This window comes from Enoplosus armatus, chromosome 14, assembly GCF_043641665.1.
Source record: "Enoplosus armatus isolate fEnoArm2 chromosome 14, fEnoArm2.hap1, whole genome shotgun sequence".
Lineage (NCBI taxonomy): Eukaryota > Metazoa > Chordata > Actinopteri > Centrarchiformes > Enoplosidae > Enoplosus > Enoplosus armatus.
Window position 1 is genome coordinate 23,105,069 of NC_092193.1, and position 18,907 is coordinate 23,123,975.

General features: G+C 44.3%; 1 protein-coding gene across 3 annotated transcripts; it reads left to right on the top strand.

The window, feature by feature from the left end:
- Positions 1–224: 224 nt before the first annotated feature.
- Positions 225–18,101, top strand: LOC139296699 (junctophilin-1-like). 3 transcript variants are annotated; one of them, XM_070919173.1, is made up of 6 exons: positions 225–603; positions 5,905–6,664; positions 12,192–12,310; positions 13,828–14,097; positions 16,539–16,963; positions 18,021–18,101. In XM_070919173.1, exons 1-6 carry the CDS (start codon positions 225–227, stop codon positions 18,099–18,101), a joined length of 2,034 nt encoding a protein of 677 aa, XP_070775274.1. The 3 variants fall into 3 exon arrangements, with proteins under 3 accessions (XP_070775274.1, XP_070775276.1, XP_070775277.1); XM_070919175.1 differs by having other exon boundaries at positions 16,554–16,963; XM_070919176.1 differs by lacking the exon at positions 18,021–18,101 and having other exon boundaries at positions 13,828–14,122; positions 16,585–16,972.
- Positions 18,102–18,907: the final 806 nt, after the last annotated feature.

Genomic DNA, 18,907 nt, shown 5'->3' on the forward strand with positions numbered 1-18,907 from the left:
GACTCCGGCAGCCGTGGCGGCCGCCTCTCACCCTCCCACGTCCCGCGCCCAGTAACCGACACCGCACTGCCGATGCGCACAGCCGCCATCACTCCCCGTCCCCTCGCACCTCCGCCGAAAGCTGGCACTCTCCCTGCCAACGTTGCCGCGCACTCCGAGACCAGCTCGCGCGCTCTGGACTTCACAGCAAGCCACCGGGTAGTGCTTTCACCCTCCGTTTCTGAATGACGGGCGGTCGGTTCGACTTTGACGATGGCGGCACCTACTGCGGCGGCTGGGAGGACGGCAAAGCCCACGGCCAGGGTGTGTGCACCGGACCCAAGGGCCAGGGCGAGTACTCCGGCTCGTGGTCCAACGGCTTCGAGGTGGTCGGCGTCTACACCTGGCCCAGCGGGAACGTGTACCAGGGCTACTGGGCGCAAGGGAAACGCCACGGACTCGGCGTAGAAACCAAGGGGAGGTGGATTTACCGGGGGGAGTGGACTCACGGGTTCAAGGGCCGGTACGGAGTCCGGCAGAGTCTGAACACACCGGCCAGGTACGAGGGCACCTGGAGTAACGGACTGCAGGACGGGTACGGCGTGGAGACGTACGGCGATGGAGGTGAGAGGGGCACATCATGGGGGACATGGATGCTGATGCAAGTAAATGTTTTTAAAAGTTGGAACATATTGATGTGTCTATTTTTAGAAACTACAGAGGGGGGGAAACACACTGTGCACGTGCCCGTTGACCACACATCTATCCAAATGTCTAATTAACACACACACACACACACACACCCTCACACAAGTGGGTGTTATTAATTATTAATTTGATGGTATGTGAAGCAAGCGTTTTTATTCTATGTTGGAAAGTTGACATTTTGCCCAGGCTTTTCATCATAACCGTGTGTAACAAAGTTTAAAGCATGTTATAAATGCAACTCCCGGAATTTAATATCAATTAAATTAAAAGCACAAACATGAGGTAAATTCTTATATGAATATATTGTGTAAAGTACATACATTAACCAACAATTTCTGAAATAATTGAAGAAACTATCAAAACGGAATTATAATGGAGATATAAAAAAAAAAGCCTCTCTTCAAAAGTCAATGGGGCGTATTTGTTTTTATATTTTATGTCAGGTGTTATGTCACAATGTCACTTTTCATGGTTGTCACCGCCCTCTCGCCTTTCAGCCAATCACGTTCTGTGCCCCCTCAAGCTAGCGAGCTCAACGACGGCTACCAAAATGTAGCCATTTAGCTCCTGCTCGTTAGAGCAACGGCAGTGCCAACGTTATTCCGAGTCGACTGACTAGAGGCAGACAGTTGCTAAAACTTCCGTACCCTCAAGTTTCACAAGGCTGCCCGTGCTACCTAGCCAGCTAGGCCGGATTTTTACTTCAGCATCAAAGTGAAGGGCCTGTGTTAGCATTGTTGGCTAGTTCCTGTCGGCTGGAGCTTTCACAGAGGAAGTCTGTGTCTTTCTTCTGAGGAATGTCTTTAGAATCAAAACGCTGAAGTAACTAGCTAGCTGTTAACACTAAATCAAGCTCACAACCTAGCTAGCTAGCAAGTTAACCAGCTAGGTAGGTAGCATGCGCAGCCTTGTTTTCTTATATATCTTATATATATTTTCCACAGTTTATTAGTGTATTTACTCGTTACATAATTATTTATTGATTTGTTATTCAACGCTTGTAGTTAGTACTGATGGGTATTTGTATACTACATTGCTCTTATGGTCACACAAATGTATCAATTAACCAACATGATGAGTGACTTACCTGCAAGTATTAACTCGTATCGCAGTTTCTCATCAGTTCATGATCTGAATCCCATACAATCCAACTGAGAACTGGGAGGTTCAGTTTATATATCTGCTCACAGTCCAGTTCAGAGACTGTTGTTAACCAGGGCTGACATACCAGAAGTGAACCAACACATTCAATGACATATTGTGTGCTTGTGCATAGGAAATAGTTATTGCTGCATTTGTCGTAATGAAACGGAACAGCGAGTTTCATGTGATGGTTTCAGTGGATAAACTGAGGCACACCAACAGGTGGTCAGCCATGTTTTCTGGAAGTAAAGGGCTTAAACCCTTCTCTTTTGTTCGCCCATTTAGTCATGCGTTTGTCAAATTTACTCAGATTTCATGGATTTGTAGTAAATATCACAAGTTGCTCCTTTTACACAGCAGACATTTAAACTTCAGGATTTTCATAGTGTTTTTTTTTTTAATCCTGGGTAACGGTGGCCTGGTACAGGTCATTAAGGAAGCCCGACATGAATGAACATTTATTGTTGCTTTTTAAAAAGTGTAACATTGCCCTTTTTTTCTTTTTTTTTTCTCTTTTCCTCATTATTAACTTTTTTCCCCCACTGCTTGATGCTGTTGTTTTTTCCCATTATGTCCCCATTCTTCCTCTTACAGTGCTAGTAGTATACTAGTTGCTATACAGTGTTCCGGAAGTTAGCATCACCCTGGTTCCCTCAACAAAAAGTCAATGGGATTTTTCCATAAGATTTTGGACTGTAGTCTCATTTAGCCACTTGTTAGCAGGATAGAGATAGATATAAACAGATAGATAGATAGATAGATAGATATAGAGTATAAACACAACGAGGCTTTAAAGGTTGATTAGTGAGTAGATGACTTTCCGTGTTCGGCATGAAGACATTAATGTCCGCAACAACCTCTGTAGTCTCATTTAGCCGCTTTTTTAAGACACATAAAACCTCCAAAATTAACAAGCAGGGTATTTACTGGCGTTTTTTTAATGTCATAGAACAAAAATCTCTTAAGCTTGTGTTAACCACATACCTTATTTCAGGCATCCAACCAAAAACCCATTCAAAAAGAAAACCCATTGACTTCCAGACGAGGGTACCGGAAGTGTACAAATGGTAACTAATTTCCAGGTTTTCCTGCAGCACTCTGTAGCAGCAGTTTAGTAGTAGTCGTAACAGTGATAATTGTTATTGTGAGTCACGCAAGAAAAATACAAAGCACCAAATTGTAAAAAGAAAAATGAAAAACGCGTTTCCCATTGAAAACAGTGGTATTTCATATGACTCACTAAGTATTCAGTGGTACATATGTATTTTCAATGCCTTATAGTTGTTGGAAGCATTCTGTTCTTCTTCAGCGTGTTAACCACCTTGAGGCTCAGTTGTCAGTAGTATATTTATAGCAGCATCTTACTGACTGAACTGTGTCTTCAGCGCGGAGTACAGAAAACTGTTCGCCAACATCTCGTGCCAAAGTTTTGCGTATTTACTTATTTTCCTTTTTCGGCAAACGCAACCAGATTTCAGTTCTAATGTTGAATTGTACCGTGTGTTATTTAGATGCTTTTGAGAAGTCTGGCCCTCTGACTAGCTTTTTACCTTTTGCAGTCCTCACCAGTTGGTTGTCACGGAGATTAGCTTAGCTTGACATCACGTGACCGACGCGCCGCGCACGTAGGCATGACCGATGAAGAGCTTGAGCGCGCACGCGTGATGATGCTCATCCTATGCAAGCAAAAGTTGCATAACGCCCTCTGTGGCTCTGGGGGAGTTCTTTTCAGTTCTGAGAGCATAATACTGATGACGCCATTGGGTTGTTTCAGGTTGGACTTGAAATTTAAGGTGTGGGGTTTGAAAGACAAAAGAGGCTGCCCAGCTGCATCACGGGAAGTGTAGTAGTGTCTGTATCTATGACAAATTCTACTTCAGTGCTTTCACTCGAATAAAAACCTGTGCGCTTACCCCCATATGTTACATTAATGTATCCCTCCTTCCAGTAGTAGTAAAGGGTTTGTGGAACTACTTTCACCCACCACTGGTTATATGAAACCATTTCTGATTCCCAGCCAAGGGGGCCTCTCTCTCTCTCTCTCTCTCTCTCTCTCTCTCTCCTACTCTCTCTTTAGCTCTGCCCTGCACCTTGATGTGGCAGGAATTCATCCGTCTTACTTTGTCAAATTGTTAGTAGCCGGTGCATAAGGATCGTTGCCAAATTGGCTTTGTAAGACTTGCATTGAACATTGGTTCAACTTCTCACATTCGAGGGGTTGCTCGTGTAATATTAGCCTGTTGAGCTTAGATTGTGCATTCGCCGGGTGATGTGTGTAGTACAGTGCAGTGGGTTACAGCAGCTTCAATGACCCTTTCCACTTTATAAATGGTGTGCACAGTTAACACGCCTATGTCTTAACTTATGTTCAGTTTGAGTTTGAACTTCTAGAACCCCATAAAACTCCCTCCACAATCTCTCAAATAAAAGCCGGTATTCAAGTAAAGGAGACGGAACTATCAACTGTAATGGCTCACACGGCTAATTCAGCATAAGCTGCTGAAAGTCTTAACACTTCCTGCAGCGATTTGACAACGAGAGCCTTCCATAGAAATAAGACCTTATGCCCCCTGGACCTGCTGGATTTATAATGATATAATATTACTTCGATACGTTTCCCGCGATTCTGTGGAGAATTGTGAATTTTCTGATTCAGATTGGATCCTGCAATATTTAACATATAGGATGTAGGATATCCCTTTAGAATCGGTCACAAACTAATTTGTGTGAAGTGCTTTCTACTTCACAGAATTTTTGTGACGAAGAGAGAACAAAACAACAAGGACAACGCCTGTGTTTATTACAAACCGCTTACGGCCCCATGTATTACTAATCCCGTCCAAGTTGGACCTCCATCTTTATTGGCTACTTGGGTGGAAGATTCATGGCAAGTAAACATGCCAGTGGACACTGTGTTGCTATTTTTACCAAGGACGCCACCAAATGGATGAATTCAAGCCAAAACGCTCAAAGATCACTGTGTGTAAAGTGAATTTTCCCAGACGGGCTCTGTTTTTAATTTGACAGATCTGTAAATAATTTGAGAAATGTCTGGAATACAGGCCACTGAGTCTTTTTTCTTCTTTGATTTTTTTATTTTCTCCAGAGGCTAGCCCGGTGTCTTCAGTGTGCCACTTTGAGAAGGCTTATTCCACATAGCAAGATAGCTGCTTGGAGTTATGTTTGGCCAGCCAACAGACTTCCCAGTGTCTCAAGTTACTTCTATCTTTTAAAATAGCACATTCTCACATTCTCCAGCTGAAGCCACCAGGCCCGGAGCCTGAGCTCTCCTAACCAGGCCACGAAGCTAACTATTTTATCACCTAATGACTCTCATTGGTGGTGGTTTTAGACTCGCAACTGTTTTATGTCCAAGCTGTCAAAATACCTTTCAGACTCAAGTACACTCAGACAGATGTACAGGTGTTAGGCTCCGGTTGTCTGGTTAGCCAGTGATTTAGTTTCAAGGCAAGCTCCAAAGATTGGAGATATGTATAACACTTTTGAATCGTTTCCCAGCAAAAGCTCAAGTGATCACCCTACCAGGCCTGTTGCGGTTATAGAGTGCTGCAGGGATGACATGTTTTTCTAGGCCAACCCGGAAGTCAGTATCGCCCTGGCTGACAAAAAACCAATGGGATTTTTCCATCGAAAATAAGCTCTGTGGCGAAACAAGTTAATGTGTGTTTATGTCGTAAAACAAAATGTTGAAATCTCCTAAGCTTGTGTCAACCACAGACTTTATTTCAGGCATCTAACCAAAGTCCCATTGACTTCCAGACGAGGGAACCATAAAAGTGTAAAAATGCTAACTCATTTCCGGGTCTCTATTCTCTTTCTCTTATTGTTTCTAAATGTAGCACTTGAAGCAGTTCAGCATATCTGATGAAGTTGATGTACTTGTATGATTCTTGTAATTTTTGAGTTGTACCCACATGGTACTTATTGCAAGTCACTTTGGATAAAAGCGGCAGTTAAATAAATGTAATGTATTCCATGTGTTCAATGACTTCTGTAATCTATTAGAGATAGAGATTCACTAACCGTCTGTCATCTGTCTCCCTCCCTCTGTAGGTACGTACCAGGGTCAGTGGACCGGTGGGATGCGTCATGGCTACGGCGTACGTCAAAGTGTTCCATACGGCATGGCCTCTGTCATCCGATCGCCTCTACGAACCTCGCTGGCTTCCCTCCGCAGTGAACAGAGTAATGGTACAGTACTGCGCGACAGCCTGTCTGACAGCCCTGCCGGCACACGCGGTGGCTTTGTACTCAACTTCCACTCAGACGGAGAAGGTTCCGAGAAGAAAAAGGGTCTTTTTCGCCGTGGCTCCCTCTTCGGTAGCCTTCAGCGACTCCGCAAATCAGACTCACGCTCATCAATCTCCAGCAAACGCAGCTCAGCACACAGTGACACCACCATGAGCCGCATCAGCTCAAGCGACGCCAACTCCACCATCAGCTTTGGGGACGGAGACCAGGGCGACGACTACCTGCCCCTGGAGGACAACGTGGATGCCACCACCACAGAGTCCTACATGGGCGAGTGGAAGAACGACAAGCGCAGCGGCTTCGGCGTCTCTGAGCGCTCCAACGGCATGAAGTACGAAGGCGAGTGGTTGAACAATAAGCGCCATGGCTACGGCTGCACCATCTTTCCTGATGGCACCAAGGAAGAAGGGAAGTACAAGAACAACGTGTTGGCCCGGGGCATCAGGAAGCAGCTGATCCCGCTGAAGAACACCAAGACCAAACAGAAGGTGGATCGAGCCATCGAGGGAGCCGTGAGAGCAGCTGCCATTGCCAGAACCAAAGTGGAGATTGCCATCTCCAGGTAAAATGTCCTGTGTAAAATCATCTCAGGAAGCCACAACTAAATCACTGTTCATGCATCATCTGTTGCATTCAAACTAAGTCCTTTTTGGGCCATGTCTTGACAATAGATGGGTGATGTAGAGAGCAGACAGAAGGTAAGGGGTGAGAGTAATGGGGGATGATGTGCAAAGGTCCCTCGCCGGACTTGAACTGGAGATGTTGAAATGACACGCCATCATGTCCATCGAGAATCTGGATAAACGAGTTTCCAATGTGTCCGGTCGTCCGACTGCTTGTGTGCCTTGCCCTGTCGGACTCGTCATCGCCTTCCCAGATCTCAGCAGTTAACTTGTTGACTGCAATGAAACTATGAAAATAAGACCCAAGTTGTAACAAAACAGAACTGACCTTTAGGTGATCTAAACAGTCCCTCCCATGCCAATAAGGTCATTAAGTTGGTTGGGATCGATACCCCTTACTTGGTCTACTAAAATGTAGAAAGGTTCTCGGTAATGTTTGGCCCGGTGTTGCACAATACGCCCGGGGCACACTGCCTACCTGAGCAGCACGTGTGCGTCACGGAACTTTTTGCTATTCATTTCAGCAGCCTTGTTAACAGGTTAGAGCTTCATCTAGAGATCCGGCGCCTGGCCTCATTTTTATTCCGAGCAACACTTGCGGTTCTCGGCAAAAATAGACATTGAAAATGACCTGTTGATAGTCATATTGACATCATACATGCAACATTACACCTTTCGTCAATGTCTCTATCTGTAGAATATGTCACATGACACGAACCCAACACTTGCAGCAGTTCATCGAGGTAGCCATCTCGCACAGGTAGAGGTAGGCGGTGGGGCCGGGGCGTAACCCCCTCCGTGGAGCAGTTCCTTACCTAGCTATTCGTCAGCGCCAATGATAAGGAGGACGTGGGGATGCAGCACAGGTGGGGCAGCTGCGATTACGCGGAGGGCTGAGTTTAACAGTTCTAAGCTCAGGTTGGGATGAGAGAAGATCCGTTCATTCGATTCAATTCCAATTTTAGTTTTTTTTGCATAGTGTCTAAAATGTCTACATCATTAAAATCAAGTATTTTTAAAAAATGCTTTCGTTTTCAGTCAGAGATGAACGCAAATGATAGCAGGCTAAAAGCTGCGGCGTGTAATAGAGACTGTTGTGACTCCAGCGCCGTGTCCCAGATCCATGCTACATACCAATCTAATCTCTGCAGTGTGTACTACATACTAATCATCTTATTATGCTGTTTTAGCAGTTAGTACACAAAACAAATCAACATACTTCGCCATGTTACACTACATTTGGGTTTTTATGCCTCTGTGCCATCACTTGGACTCAAGGATTGATTTATTTGTTATGTTTTTTATAATAATTTCGGGGTGGTCCGTCCCATTCTACTGAACGCGATATCTCAGGAACGCCGTGAGGGAATTTGGTCAAATTTGGCACAAAGGTTGATTTGGACTCAAGGATGAACTGATTTGAATTTGGTGGTCAAAGGTCAAAGTCACCGTGACCTCACAATATACGTTTTTGGCCATAACTCAAGACCTGATGACCATATCTCACAGGTGGTCGGACAATTGAGTGCTGCAGGAATGAGTCCTAAAACCTGGAAAGCATTTTTACACTTCCTGTTCCCTCGTCTGGAATTCAATGGGTTTTTTTGAATGGGTTTTTGGTTAGATGCCTTTTACCCCGCCCGTGAATTTTGAAGCTTTTACGTATCTTTAAAAAGGCGGTTGCTAACAAGTGGCTAAATGAGACTACAGAGGTTGTTGGGGACAACTTCCGGGTCTGATAAAAATACGTCCTCCCTGCAACACTCTATGACTTGTTCACACTTTTGACTCAAAGGTCAAAGGTCACTATAGCCTTAAAATGACAAGGGTGGCAAATGCCATAACTCAAGAATGGATGCGGTAATTATGACAAAATCTCACACAGATGTTTAATGGGATACACCAATGAAGAGATTACCTTTTTTACTCAAGAGGTCAAAGGTCACTGTGACATCATAATGCACTGGAAAAACCCTATTTGTCCATTATTTAACACCATAACTCAGGAACAGAAGGGGAGACTGTGACCATATTTCACAGTTGCTCGGACACTGAATAGGTGACACTTTCGTCTCAAGGGTCAAAGGTCACTGTGACCTCAAAATAGGTTTTTAGCCATAATTTAAGAACAAAATGAGCGATTCCAGATTCCGCCTAGAGGCTTTGCATCTAAAAAATGCCAGGAGAAAACAAAAGCACCACATTTTGCGTAGCTATACTCCATGAGAATCCATCGTTACATAGTGGTCAAGTACATGTATCTGTTTAGCCAATACATCTATGATGATCCTTCGTTAATCAGTTCAACAATATATATTCACTGGAATCATACATATATATCATCAATATGGTGATAACTTCCATTTAGCCAAAAAATACACTTTATGTAAGTCTTCACTACATATATTATATGAGTCTGGACAGACATGTATGTGAACTTCAACTGGTTGGCGGAGGCATAACACCGCGGGGCGGCAACTCTAGTTTACTATTAATGCTCAACTATGGAGCTGAAACTATTAGTAGATGAATCGATCAGCAAAACCGACAGATATTAATCTGAAGCTATTTTAGCTAAATTCCCACTTTGTGTTTCTCCAGGCGGTGTTTCCACGCTGAGCCGCATCGAAGGGACGGTGAACACCAAGTGGGGTTTTTTTTAATGCTAGAATGACCGCGATGACTCGTTTTGATCAGCTCCGACTGCTATTAACTTCAAATAAAGGCGGGGCACACCTGGATACAGGAAGGAGTATGCTTTTCCTCCCATGTTGTTTTGGTTGTTCCGTCTAATTCCGTCAAGCAAAGAGCTCTGCTGCAAGGACCAATGGCCCACGTGTCTGCAGAGGAGATTGCGCGCGAAGAAACTTGGTCTTGGTCCTTTTAATGATCTGTATGATTGTGCACGCTTAGGCCCAGGGAGCCGGTGGCAGAATGGAGGAAATGGGAGATGCAGTCATTGAAGGTTGCAGCACGGCCATAGCTGCTGAATGATGGTCAGAGCTCAGGAACGCGTGGAAGGGTTTCAGCTTGCGTCACTTTTCCCGTCATCTGGGCAAAAGAGAGAGAGAGAGAGAGAGAGAGTGGGAACAAAGTGAAAAAAACAGAGAGAGAGCGGTCAAGAGAGTAGGTGAGTGGGCTGGAGAGAGAAAGAGAGGGAGAGAAGCAAGTAGGCACATTCTTGGCCACATTGCCAGTTTGTGTGGGTGTGCGTGAGAGTGTGTGTGTGTGCGTGCGTCAGAAGTAGTGCTTGTCTAAATAAGGCCAGGGAGGAGGCCGCTTATCAACAGCTGACAGGAATACTGTCTCACACTGCCCCCCCAAGCCCTACAAACACACACACACACACACAGTCAGTCAGTGAGGTGTGTGCTTTATCTGGTATTCTCCTTGGTCAGTGCGGAGGGAACGTTCAAACTCTGCTGATGACATGGCCGACCTTTTGGACTGGTGCTTTCCTGGTTTTATTTCTGCCGCAGTTTCGGGTTTATCATGAATTGATTTCACTAAATGGCGCGCCCCGGCCGATAACAACGATCGAGTCAGTGTAAGCGTTGGTAACCGTTTGAACGGTTAACTAACTTTTTCTGATGCAGCATCAGCATAACGGCATTGGCCTGTGTTTAGTGAGTACACAATTCACAGATCGCTTTAAGCCATGGCTGAATCAAATGTGCGAGGAACACGTAGAAAGTGTGTCAAATGATGAAAAGAAAAAATCCATGTTTCATATCCTCTATTTTAAAGAGTTTGTCCGTCAATGGGAGTGTGAGGGGGACGTTAATCGTCGTGGCAACCAGAGCTTGATGTGCTGACTGCGCAAGCTGAAAATCAAGGAGAATGTAAAGAGTGGCAAGTAGAGACGAGCCGTACGAAATGCCAGAAAGCTTTGAAGATCAGCGCCCTGGGCTATGCTAGCAAAAGGCTAGCCACTACCACCGCTATAAGTATACAGTCAGCCACAGCGTGCCTTGTTAACTTGGTGACAGCTGCAGCTCCAGCTATGGTTTTTTAGCAGTGCTATATCTGTTTGAAGCCACCTAGCGGTGGGACTGTCAATGAATCAACGCTTAAAGGTAGAAAACTCAAGATGTTAAGTATGTATGTTGTGTAGCTTCTTTGTTTTCTTTTACCCAGATGAAGCCGCGGTGACGAGGTCTCACCCATATACCCGCCCGACCCAAACAATGAGTCAATTTCAGCTGTCGATCATGACGTTTCACCCCCGTTTTTATAGCATCAAATAACTAATTCAAACCAAACGAACACTTGAACAAACATCAGCAATCAACATCAATGACAGAAGCCATCTTTGGGGGGAAAAATGTATTTGACGTGTACTTTTTTTAGTTTGGCCCATGTCCCATCCGCTAAACATGGAGGGGGCGGGGCTTATGATCACCCCCACGTTCTGTCGCATTCTCCCAGTTGATCTTTCATTTATATCATATCAATACTTTTGAATCAGGGCATTCAGTGTTTGGATCAAGCAGCTTGTGAAAAAGAGGGTAGGCCAAATGTAGAAGGCTACACCTGTTATTTCACTGTGTGCGTCAGATACGTATTTAATCCACATCTAATTCAATATGAATATAAATTCAATATTTATCATCCTCTCATCTCTGGTGCCGGCTGCACAGTCACAGGATACTGTTTAGGGAGATTTTAATGGGGGAATCAAACTGAAACCGAAAATTTATGCCCTTGGTGTCAAGTGCATGTGCTATTCCCAGAGGAAAGAGGGAAAAGAGACAGAGTGTTACCACTGTGTTGCATAATCCTGGCAAGCAAAAAGTCAGTAATGGATATGGCCTCAGATCTCAAATTTGGCAGTACTAGCCGGGGTCAGTCGGGTCTTGAAGATGCCGGTACTGGCAGTACCTATGTCTTTGAGTTTTAGGCCCCGGGCAGGACTCTACCCTTCACGGATATATCGAATGTGAGAAAACCACATTCTGATGTGTCCCTCCGGTAATATTGCCAGCCAGTCACAGCAACAGTTTTTCAATAACGCCACCTAGAGCTGCAACTAATCATTATTTTCATTATTGATCTTTCTAGCCGTTATTTTCTCGGTTAACAAGTGAATCGACTTGTGTATCGGAGTCTTGGCTTGTCTTGTTTTGTCTGACTAACAGTCCAAAATATATGTACGTATGTGTATATATATATATTAGGGAAGCTGGGGCAGGAGAACTTTGGAAAAAAATAATCGATTAACCGACTAACAACAAATGAAACCAAATACCAAAAACCAAACACATTTTGGTGAAACTGAATAGCCTTCATTTTAAATGATATTAGATATTACAATATGGTACAATATGGATTTTTGTGAAAGACACTATCAAATTAGCCGTACGTAGCTAAATGGGAGCAACTACGCCGTGCGAGTACGTTAGCTGGTTACTTACTAGGTGCTAAACTGACTGAGTCCGTGTACTTATATGTGTGCGTTTTCCGCAGGACGTCCCATGCCCGGGCCAAGGCGGAGGCTGCAGACCAGGCTGCACAGTCAGCCAGTCAGGATTCAGATATCGCCAGAGCTGTGGCCAGAGAGCTCTCCCCGAACTTCCACCAGCCAGGTACTGTAGCAGCAACAGTGCAGTAGAGTAGAATGCCGTCAACTAGAAAGGGGGGAATGGGAATCAAATGTTGCAACCCTGTTTTTATCAGTAGAATATAGAAATGACTGGGGGGGGGGTGTTTAATACAGAATATGATCAATTGGTTTTATCGTCTTCTTGGATGCAGTTGAGAGCCACGCATGCGCCGTACCGATCGGGCAGGATGTACAGATAGCGACATGGATTTTTTTCCAGATGATTAGTGAGCGCAAGGCTGATGACGGCGAATCCTGCGATGAATCATCGGGGCAACTTTGTTTTTTGTTTTGGTCAAGCAACGCGAGGCACCAGAGACTGACCACTGCGTTAGCAAGCTGTGTCTGGGAAAAGCTAGTCTGACCCGCCCGCTGCTGCATCCTGGGCTTTAGAGCCGCCCCAAGACGATTGTGAGTGGTTTAAAAAAATGCAACCCCCCCCCCGCCCCCAAGTATCTTGAGTTTATCCATCCAAACTCAGCGCGCACTACTAGCTGCACAGTATGTTGACTGTTGTCACACAGTAAGAAAGCAGTGTAGTAAATGTTTCTGTTGCCTGGTTTCAGTCACTGGCAGAAGTTCTTGTAACTGGACGTTACAAATCCACACTTGAACAGTGGTGAGGTTCATGGGTTGATGATTGTCATCTGCGACCGTAACAGGTGGAACGTCAAGGTCAAGGCTGAGCGAGCAGAGACAAAGCTGCCAACTTGGTCCTCCAGTCTGTCAGAGCGATCTTCCATTGGACATATACAGTATATCTAAGTGACGGCAAGTCCACAGTCTGCAGTAAATGGTGATTCTGACTAATGCTGACTAAGTTAGAAGGTCAGGTGATGATGGAAATAATCATCTTGAAGCCTGTACAGAGTGTTCTCTATATCAGGATACTGACATGATACAAGCAGGTGATTGACTCATGCGGTGCCTGGAGAAAAATAGAGCCGGATATCACTGGAGCTACTAGCTTAAAAGCGTTGGAATTTGTTGGTATTATAATGTTTATTGTGATGATTCTGAAATTAGCAAGTGCAAAGTACTGTGTTACTGGTTTTCTTGTAATTACTGGTTAATTACTGGTTTTCTTGTATTATTCATTATTTGAAATTTAAATAGAAGGTAGTAAAATGTGATAAAACTACCCAACAGATTTTCTTACGATGCTTCAGCATATGTCGGTGTACTTTCAGTTGCATATGGCAGTAAGTTCAAAGAGAAAATGCAGGTGAACTGTAAAGTGATTACCCAAAACTGTTGGTTGTGAACATCCATCACAGTTTACAGACGTACTTATTTATTAAATACTTTATTTATTACTGACATTTCAGGTGCGTTCACTTTAAGTTTGACCACAAAATAAAGTGGTTTAGATATCTGAAATATTGGTCAAGACAACTCGACCCAAGACCCGAGTTGTAATAAAGCAGAATTATCCTTTAATGCTATTTACCCGCAATTTTTCTGTACGCGTCTAACTTTCTCACTCTTATGTTATTTCAGGCCCTGACTACATACGGCAGAAGTATAATGAGCCAGTAGAGGTGGTTCCTGTGGAGGAGAAAAAGGAGAAATCTCCATCAGGGAGCCCCCATTTCTACCGGAAAGGCACAACACCCTCCCAGTCTCCGTCTCAGAGCCCAACTCACAGCCCCACCCCTTCACCCACCGTTAAAAAGACCTTTTTCAGCAGTAAAACCCCTGCCACCGTCACTCCTGCAAAGTCTGCTGGGAAAGAGAACAAAACCCCAACAGCTGAGTCTTTGACAGCAGGTAAGCAACTGGGGTTATTGGTAATGTGACCGAAACGTCTTTCTCATGAAACAGCCTTCATCCGCAGTTAACTGTCGTCAGTTGATGGTTTTATAATCAATCACCGACAGTTTATGTGAAACATCTTTATGGGTGTGTGTGGAGGACATATGGGACTGATATTTGATATTTGCACAGCAAGCATGTGTTTTATAGCTTCTGTAGAATGATAGCCTAGAGAGGAATACTGGTTTGGATGTCACCTGAAGCTGCTAAAATGTATTTCCATGCTATGATTCTCTCACATATAACATACTGTTTAACCACTTGGTCTGTTACCACTGATCCAATAATAAGGCCTGTACAATCTGTGTATCAACAAGCTCTCAAGGTCCTGGATAATAAACCTAAAAGCTAACATCACTCGAAGTGTCTTCGATAATAGAATAGAATTCCTTTAGTGACATTGCACAACAATTGAGTACAGCGAAATAGAGTAGCAATCCTGACGGAACATATATACAAGTAGTGAAGTGAGGAATATATCCGTACAAAGGTGCAGTGTTCTTTAACTGTAACTGTAAGTATTGTAGGGCTAACGGTCACACAGGTCCCGGACAGTCAGTGTCAGTGTTTGGCAGTTCTTCAGTTCTCGTTTGGTTCTTAAGTCTGTTTGTCCGTGATTTGATGGACCTGAAGCGTCAGCAGGTCAAACAGATGATGTCCAGGCTGGGATGGGTCTTTCAGTATGTTGGATGCTCTACTGCTGCTCTACCGAGGGTAGTGAGCAGCCGATGATCTTCTGGGCGGTACTGATGACCCTCTGAAGGGCTCTCCTGCCCACTGCTGAGCAGCTGGCGTACCACGCAAGGATACAGTACGCAGCACACTCTCAGTGGAGCAGCGGTAAAAGGACACCAGCAGCTTCTCTTGCAGGTTGGTTTTTCCTGAGGATCCTCAGGAAGTGGGTTTGCCGCTGTGCCTTCTTGACCACTGCGGTGGTGTTGGTGGTCCAAGTGAGATCTTCAGCGATGAGCGTACCCAGGAACTCACTCTACCCTGCTCTTCCTCCCAATCGACAGTGCTAAACACTGCACCACGATGCCGCCCTGGGCAGTGCTGATGACCCACTGCTGAGCAGCTGGCCTACCACACAGGGATACAGTACGCAGCACACTGTCAATGGAGCAGCGGTAAAAGGAGGCTTGCAGGTTGGTTTTTCCTGAGGATCCTCAGGAAGTGGGTTCGCTGCTGTGCCTTCTTGACTACTGCGGTGGTGTTGGTAGTCCAAGAGAGATCTTCAGCGACATGCGTACCCAGGAACCTGTAAGCAGGGAACCTTTCCACACAGTCCCCGTTGATATATAGTGGATTGGGGTCTGCACTGTTCTTCCGCAAGTCTACTACGAATTCCTACAATGTTTTTGAGGAGGTCAGGATGAGATTGTTCTGTCGCCGTCAGTCTTTGGACTTCATCCCTGTAGCCTGTCTCGTCTCCTCCTGAGAAGTCCGACCACAGTAGTGTCATCCGCAAACTTGATGATGGTGTTGGTGGAATGTGGGCACAGTCATGAGTGTAGAGGGTGTGGAGGATGGGGCTGAACACACAGCCCTGTGGGGAGGATAGGGTGGAGGATAGGTTAGGGGCTAGTCTAACAGTCTGTGGGTGGTTGGTCAGAAAGTCCTTGATCCAGTGGCAGGCGGGTTGGGAAAGTTTTGTCTATTTGTCAGATTGCATCCCTTCTGGTTTCACCTCTGTCTTCTGTAATTTAATGTGATTTTATATTGTCATGTTTTAACGGCCTGCCCTAACGTCTGCTTAACATTGTTTTGTATTTATTGTCGGCATTTTACATGTTCTACTTTGCATGATGCTGCCTTATTCCTTTAAGCTCTTTTCGGCAGTTTCACGTATTGCTTTCTCCTGTGCTAATTTTAAACGTTGCCGTGTTTTATTGTCGTTTTAATGGCTAATTTAACATCAGGCCAAGGGACAACAATTGATAATTAGCCTTTGACACATTTACAGTGATGTTGATCAATGTGCATCCTCCCTGAAAATACTTTTAAGGAAATAAAACAATTGTATAGATAATTATTGAGTATGAAATAATAGTCATTTCACATTATCAGTTAATAGTCAGTTTGCTCACTGTCACTCTGTCTGCTGTTTATTTATTCCTGTTGCTCTGGTTTGCATTGTAAGCTCAGTGGGACAACTAGTACTCCTTGGTTGCAATGGGTCACAATTAGCTCATGCAACGTACTGGCCTGAGCAATGGCAGCCACTGGGGTTTCAGTGTCTTGGCTGACATGCAGACAAGAGGAGGAGAATTAAACCACCAACCCTGAGATCAGTGGACAACTTGCTCCACGTCCTGAGTCACAGCCCCCCAACCGATATATGTATTGGTTCGTTTGTTAACTATTTCTCTTCCCTTTCCCTTTCTTCTGCTCGGCAGGCATAACAAAGGCAGCATCAAAACTTTCTCTCAGACAGGAAGTCAGGCAGCAGGAGGCTCCTCCAGCCGTCAAACCAGCCACGACAATCAGCAGTTACCCCAGCAATGGGCAGATTCACTCCCAGTACCATGGTTACTATGTCAAGGCAGATGTTAAAAGTCCGCCACCCGAAGAACCAATCGGTGCGGAGGACGACTTTCACCCATCAAGCCTTGCATTCTTGGCGCCAGCTGCCAAACAGATTCGGGCGCCAGCACTAAAATCCCTTCCAGCCCCTAGCCCTTCACCGGTTCCACCAAAAGAGGGTATCAAAGCAGCAGAGCCCCCCAAGTCAAAAAGACAGGAATCAACCAAACCAAAGAGCCTCGCAGAAACCAAGAAAGCTAGTATGGAAATAGCTCCTGAAATTGTAGAGGAGGAGTCGGTGAGTTAGATCAAGTTATCACACATGTTTGATTTTGATTCTAACTTGTATTGTATTGATGTTCAGTTTGCTGAGCCCCAGCAGGAATGGAACCCACAATCCTGGTAAAGCTATTGCCAGCAGTCTCCAGCTTGTTCCTTAGAGGGCAAGGGGGGCTGTGAGTTCACTGATGACTGCACCTCTCTGGCTGAAGGTGTACGACACATTGGAATCACCTGGAGTCATTTCTGATTAGCAGTAGAATGTCAATACGCCGGCCCCCCAATGGCACATGCTTGCCAAGCTCTTCCAGTTGAGCCGCACAGGAAGTAGACTACCGAACCTTGCAGTGTTGGTGCCTTGGTATACTTGACATTTCTCAATGATTTTGAAATATAATAACATTCGTATTGGCATTATTATTTAGTTTTAACTGCTACATAGTTGTCCATCTTTGGTAACAATGACTGTAAGTCGCGGCTGACAATGCAAAAAAGGACCCCTAACAACACTGCCACAACTGTGGACTTTAGCTGGACCTGCTAATGTTAGCTTCAAAGACTCACAGGGCTTTTAAGATCATAAGCTCAAAACACTGATATGGTGTGCTTAAAAGTTTGACTGGAATAACCAACTACTGTTCACTACCTGCCAACTGTTGGTTGTTAACAACTAACAAGACAGCTGCTAGGTGAAAATAACATAACACGATCAGCTACAGAAAGACTAACCACTCTGATGCTCTTTCTGTACAGCAAAAACAACATCTGTTTGTTTTTGTGCTAAAGTATTCTATTTGCCTGCAGTATGGGTCTCTTTCTAGATGCTAGACTATGTTCACCAGCCATTGAGCAACTTTGTCTGATAGCCAGTTGGTGCTGTGCTAATAGAATAAGTTTGTAAGAGCTTATCTGTTACAGCTGCTTATGGGGATCAAACACATTACATTTGTGTGCCATATATATATATATATATATATATATATATATATATATATATATATATATATATATGCTAATGTTGCATGGCTTAATTCAGAACACATAATACAACATTCACTTTTCTTGTGTTTTCACAGGGCCCTAACTCTATCTTGGTGGCTCTAGTGATGCTGTTGAACGTGGGTCTAGCAATCATTTTTGTCCATTTCCTCACCTGACCAAATCTGAACTCAGGTAAGAATTCAAAAAGGTATCGACTGTGTTAGTGTTCACTTCATAAATGAAACAGGGTTATGTGGATAATTTAAAACAACATCATCAATTGTGTGTTTGAAACTTTTTAGCTATATTCTTGTTCCTAATGTATGTATGTATTCATTTTATGTAAAGCCACACCACACTCAGGGGGGGCGGGGATGCTAAATATGCCGTGAGCTTTGTACACAATCCTGCAGTAGGTATTCATTTATACCCTATTCAGAACCCACAGAGAAACACGTTACACCTGCATTGGCCATCCATCTTAAAGGGTAAAACATACATCAGCTAAACTGGCTTTGTGACCCTCCTCTGAACCTGGGTTGAACATGGGTTAGGCGCTACAGGTAGGAGACAGTGGCAGATTGATTTCAGACAGAGTTAGACTAAAACAGGCTTCTAATTTAGGCTAATAGGCTAGTCATTGTTTTTTTCCCCCAGCTGAAATAACAACAATCGCCGACCGATTCATCAGATGTAGCTAGCTAGGTAATTAACATAGGTAACGTTAGCGCCATCAGTTGAACATTTTATCTTTCAACTGGTTTTTAATGTTTAATGTAAACAAGAGCCCTGTAAAAAGGAGCTCAAATATGCACTTGACGGCTACATGCATGATGCTAAAGCTAACAAGTCTGAGGCAAAAAGTCAGCGGTCGATGATACATAAGACATGGAAATAAAGAAACAGCATTGTTCTTGCATTGCAGCGTAGAGCTAGTTAGTGTATTATAAGTATGATAAGGGAAAATGTAAGACCTAACCGT

Bases quoted from the DNA above. Each gene is read 5' to 3' on its own strand.
- LOC139296699 (XM_070919173.1), top strand. From the start codon at position 225: ATGACGGGCGGTCGGTTCGACTTTGACGATGGCGGCACCTACTGCGGC. The intron at 6,665-12,191 runs GTAAAATGTCCT...CGTTTTCCGCAG, and splicing joins GTGGAGATTGCCATCTCCAG to GACGTCCCATGCCCGGGCCA. The intron at 14,098-16,538 runs GTAAGCAACTGG...TCTGCTCGGCAG, and splicing joins AGCTGAGTCTTTGACAGCAG to GCATAACAAAGGCAGCATCA.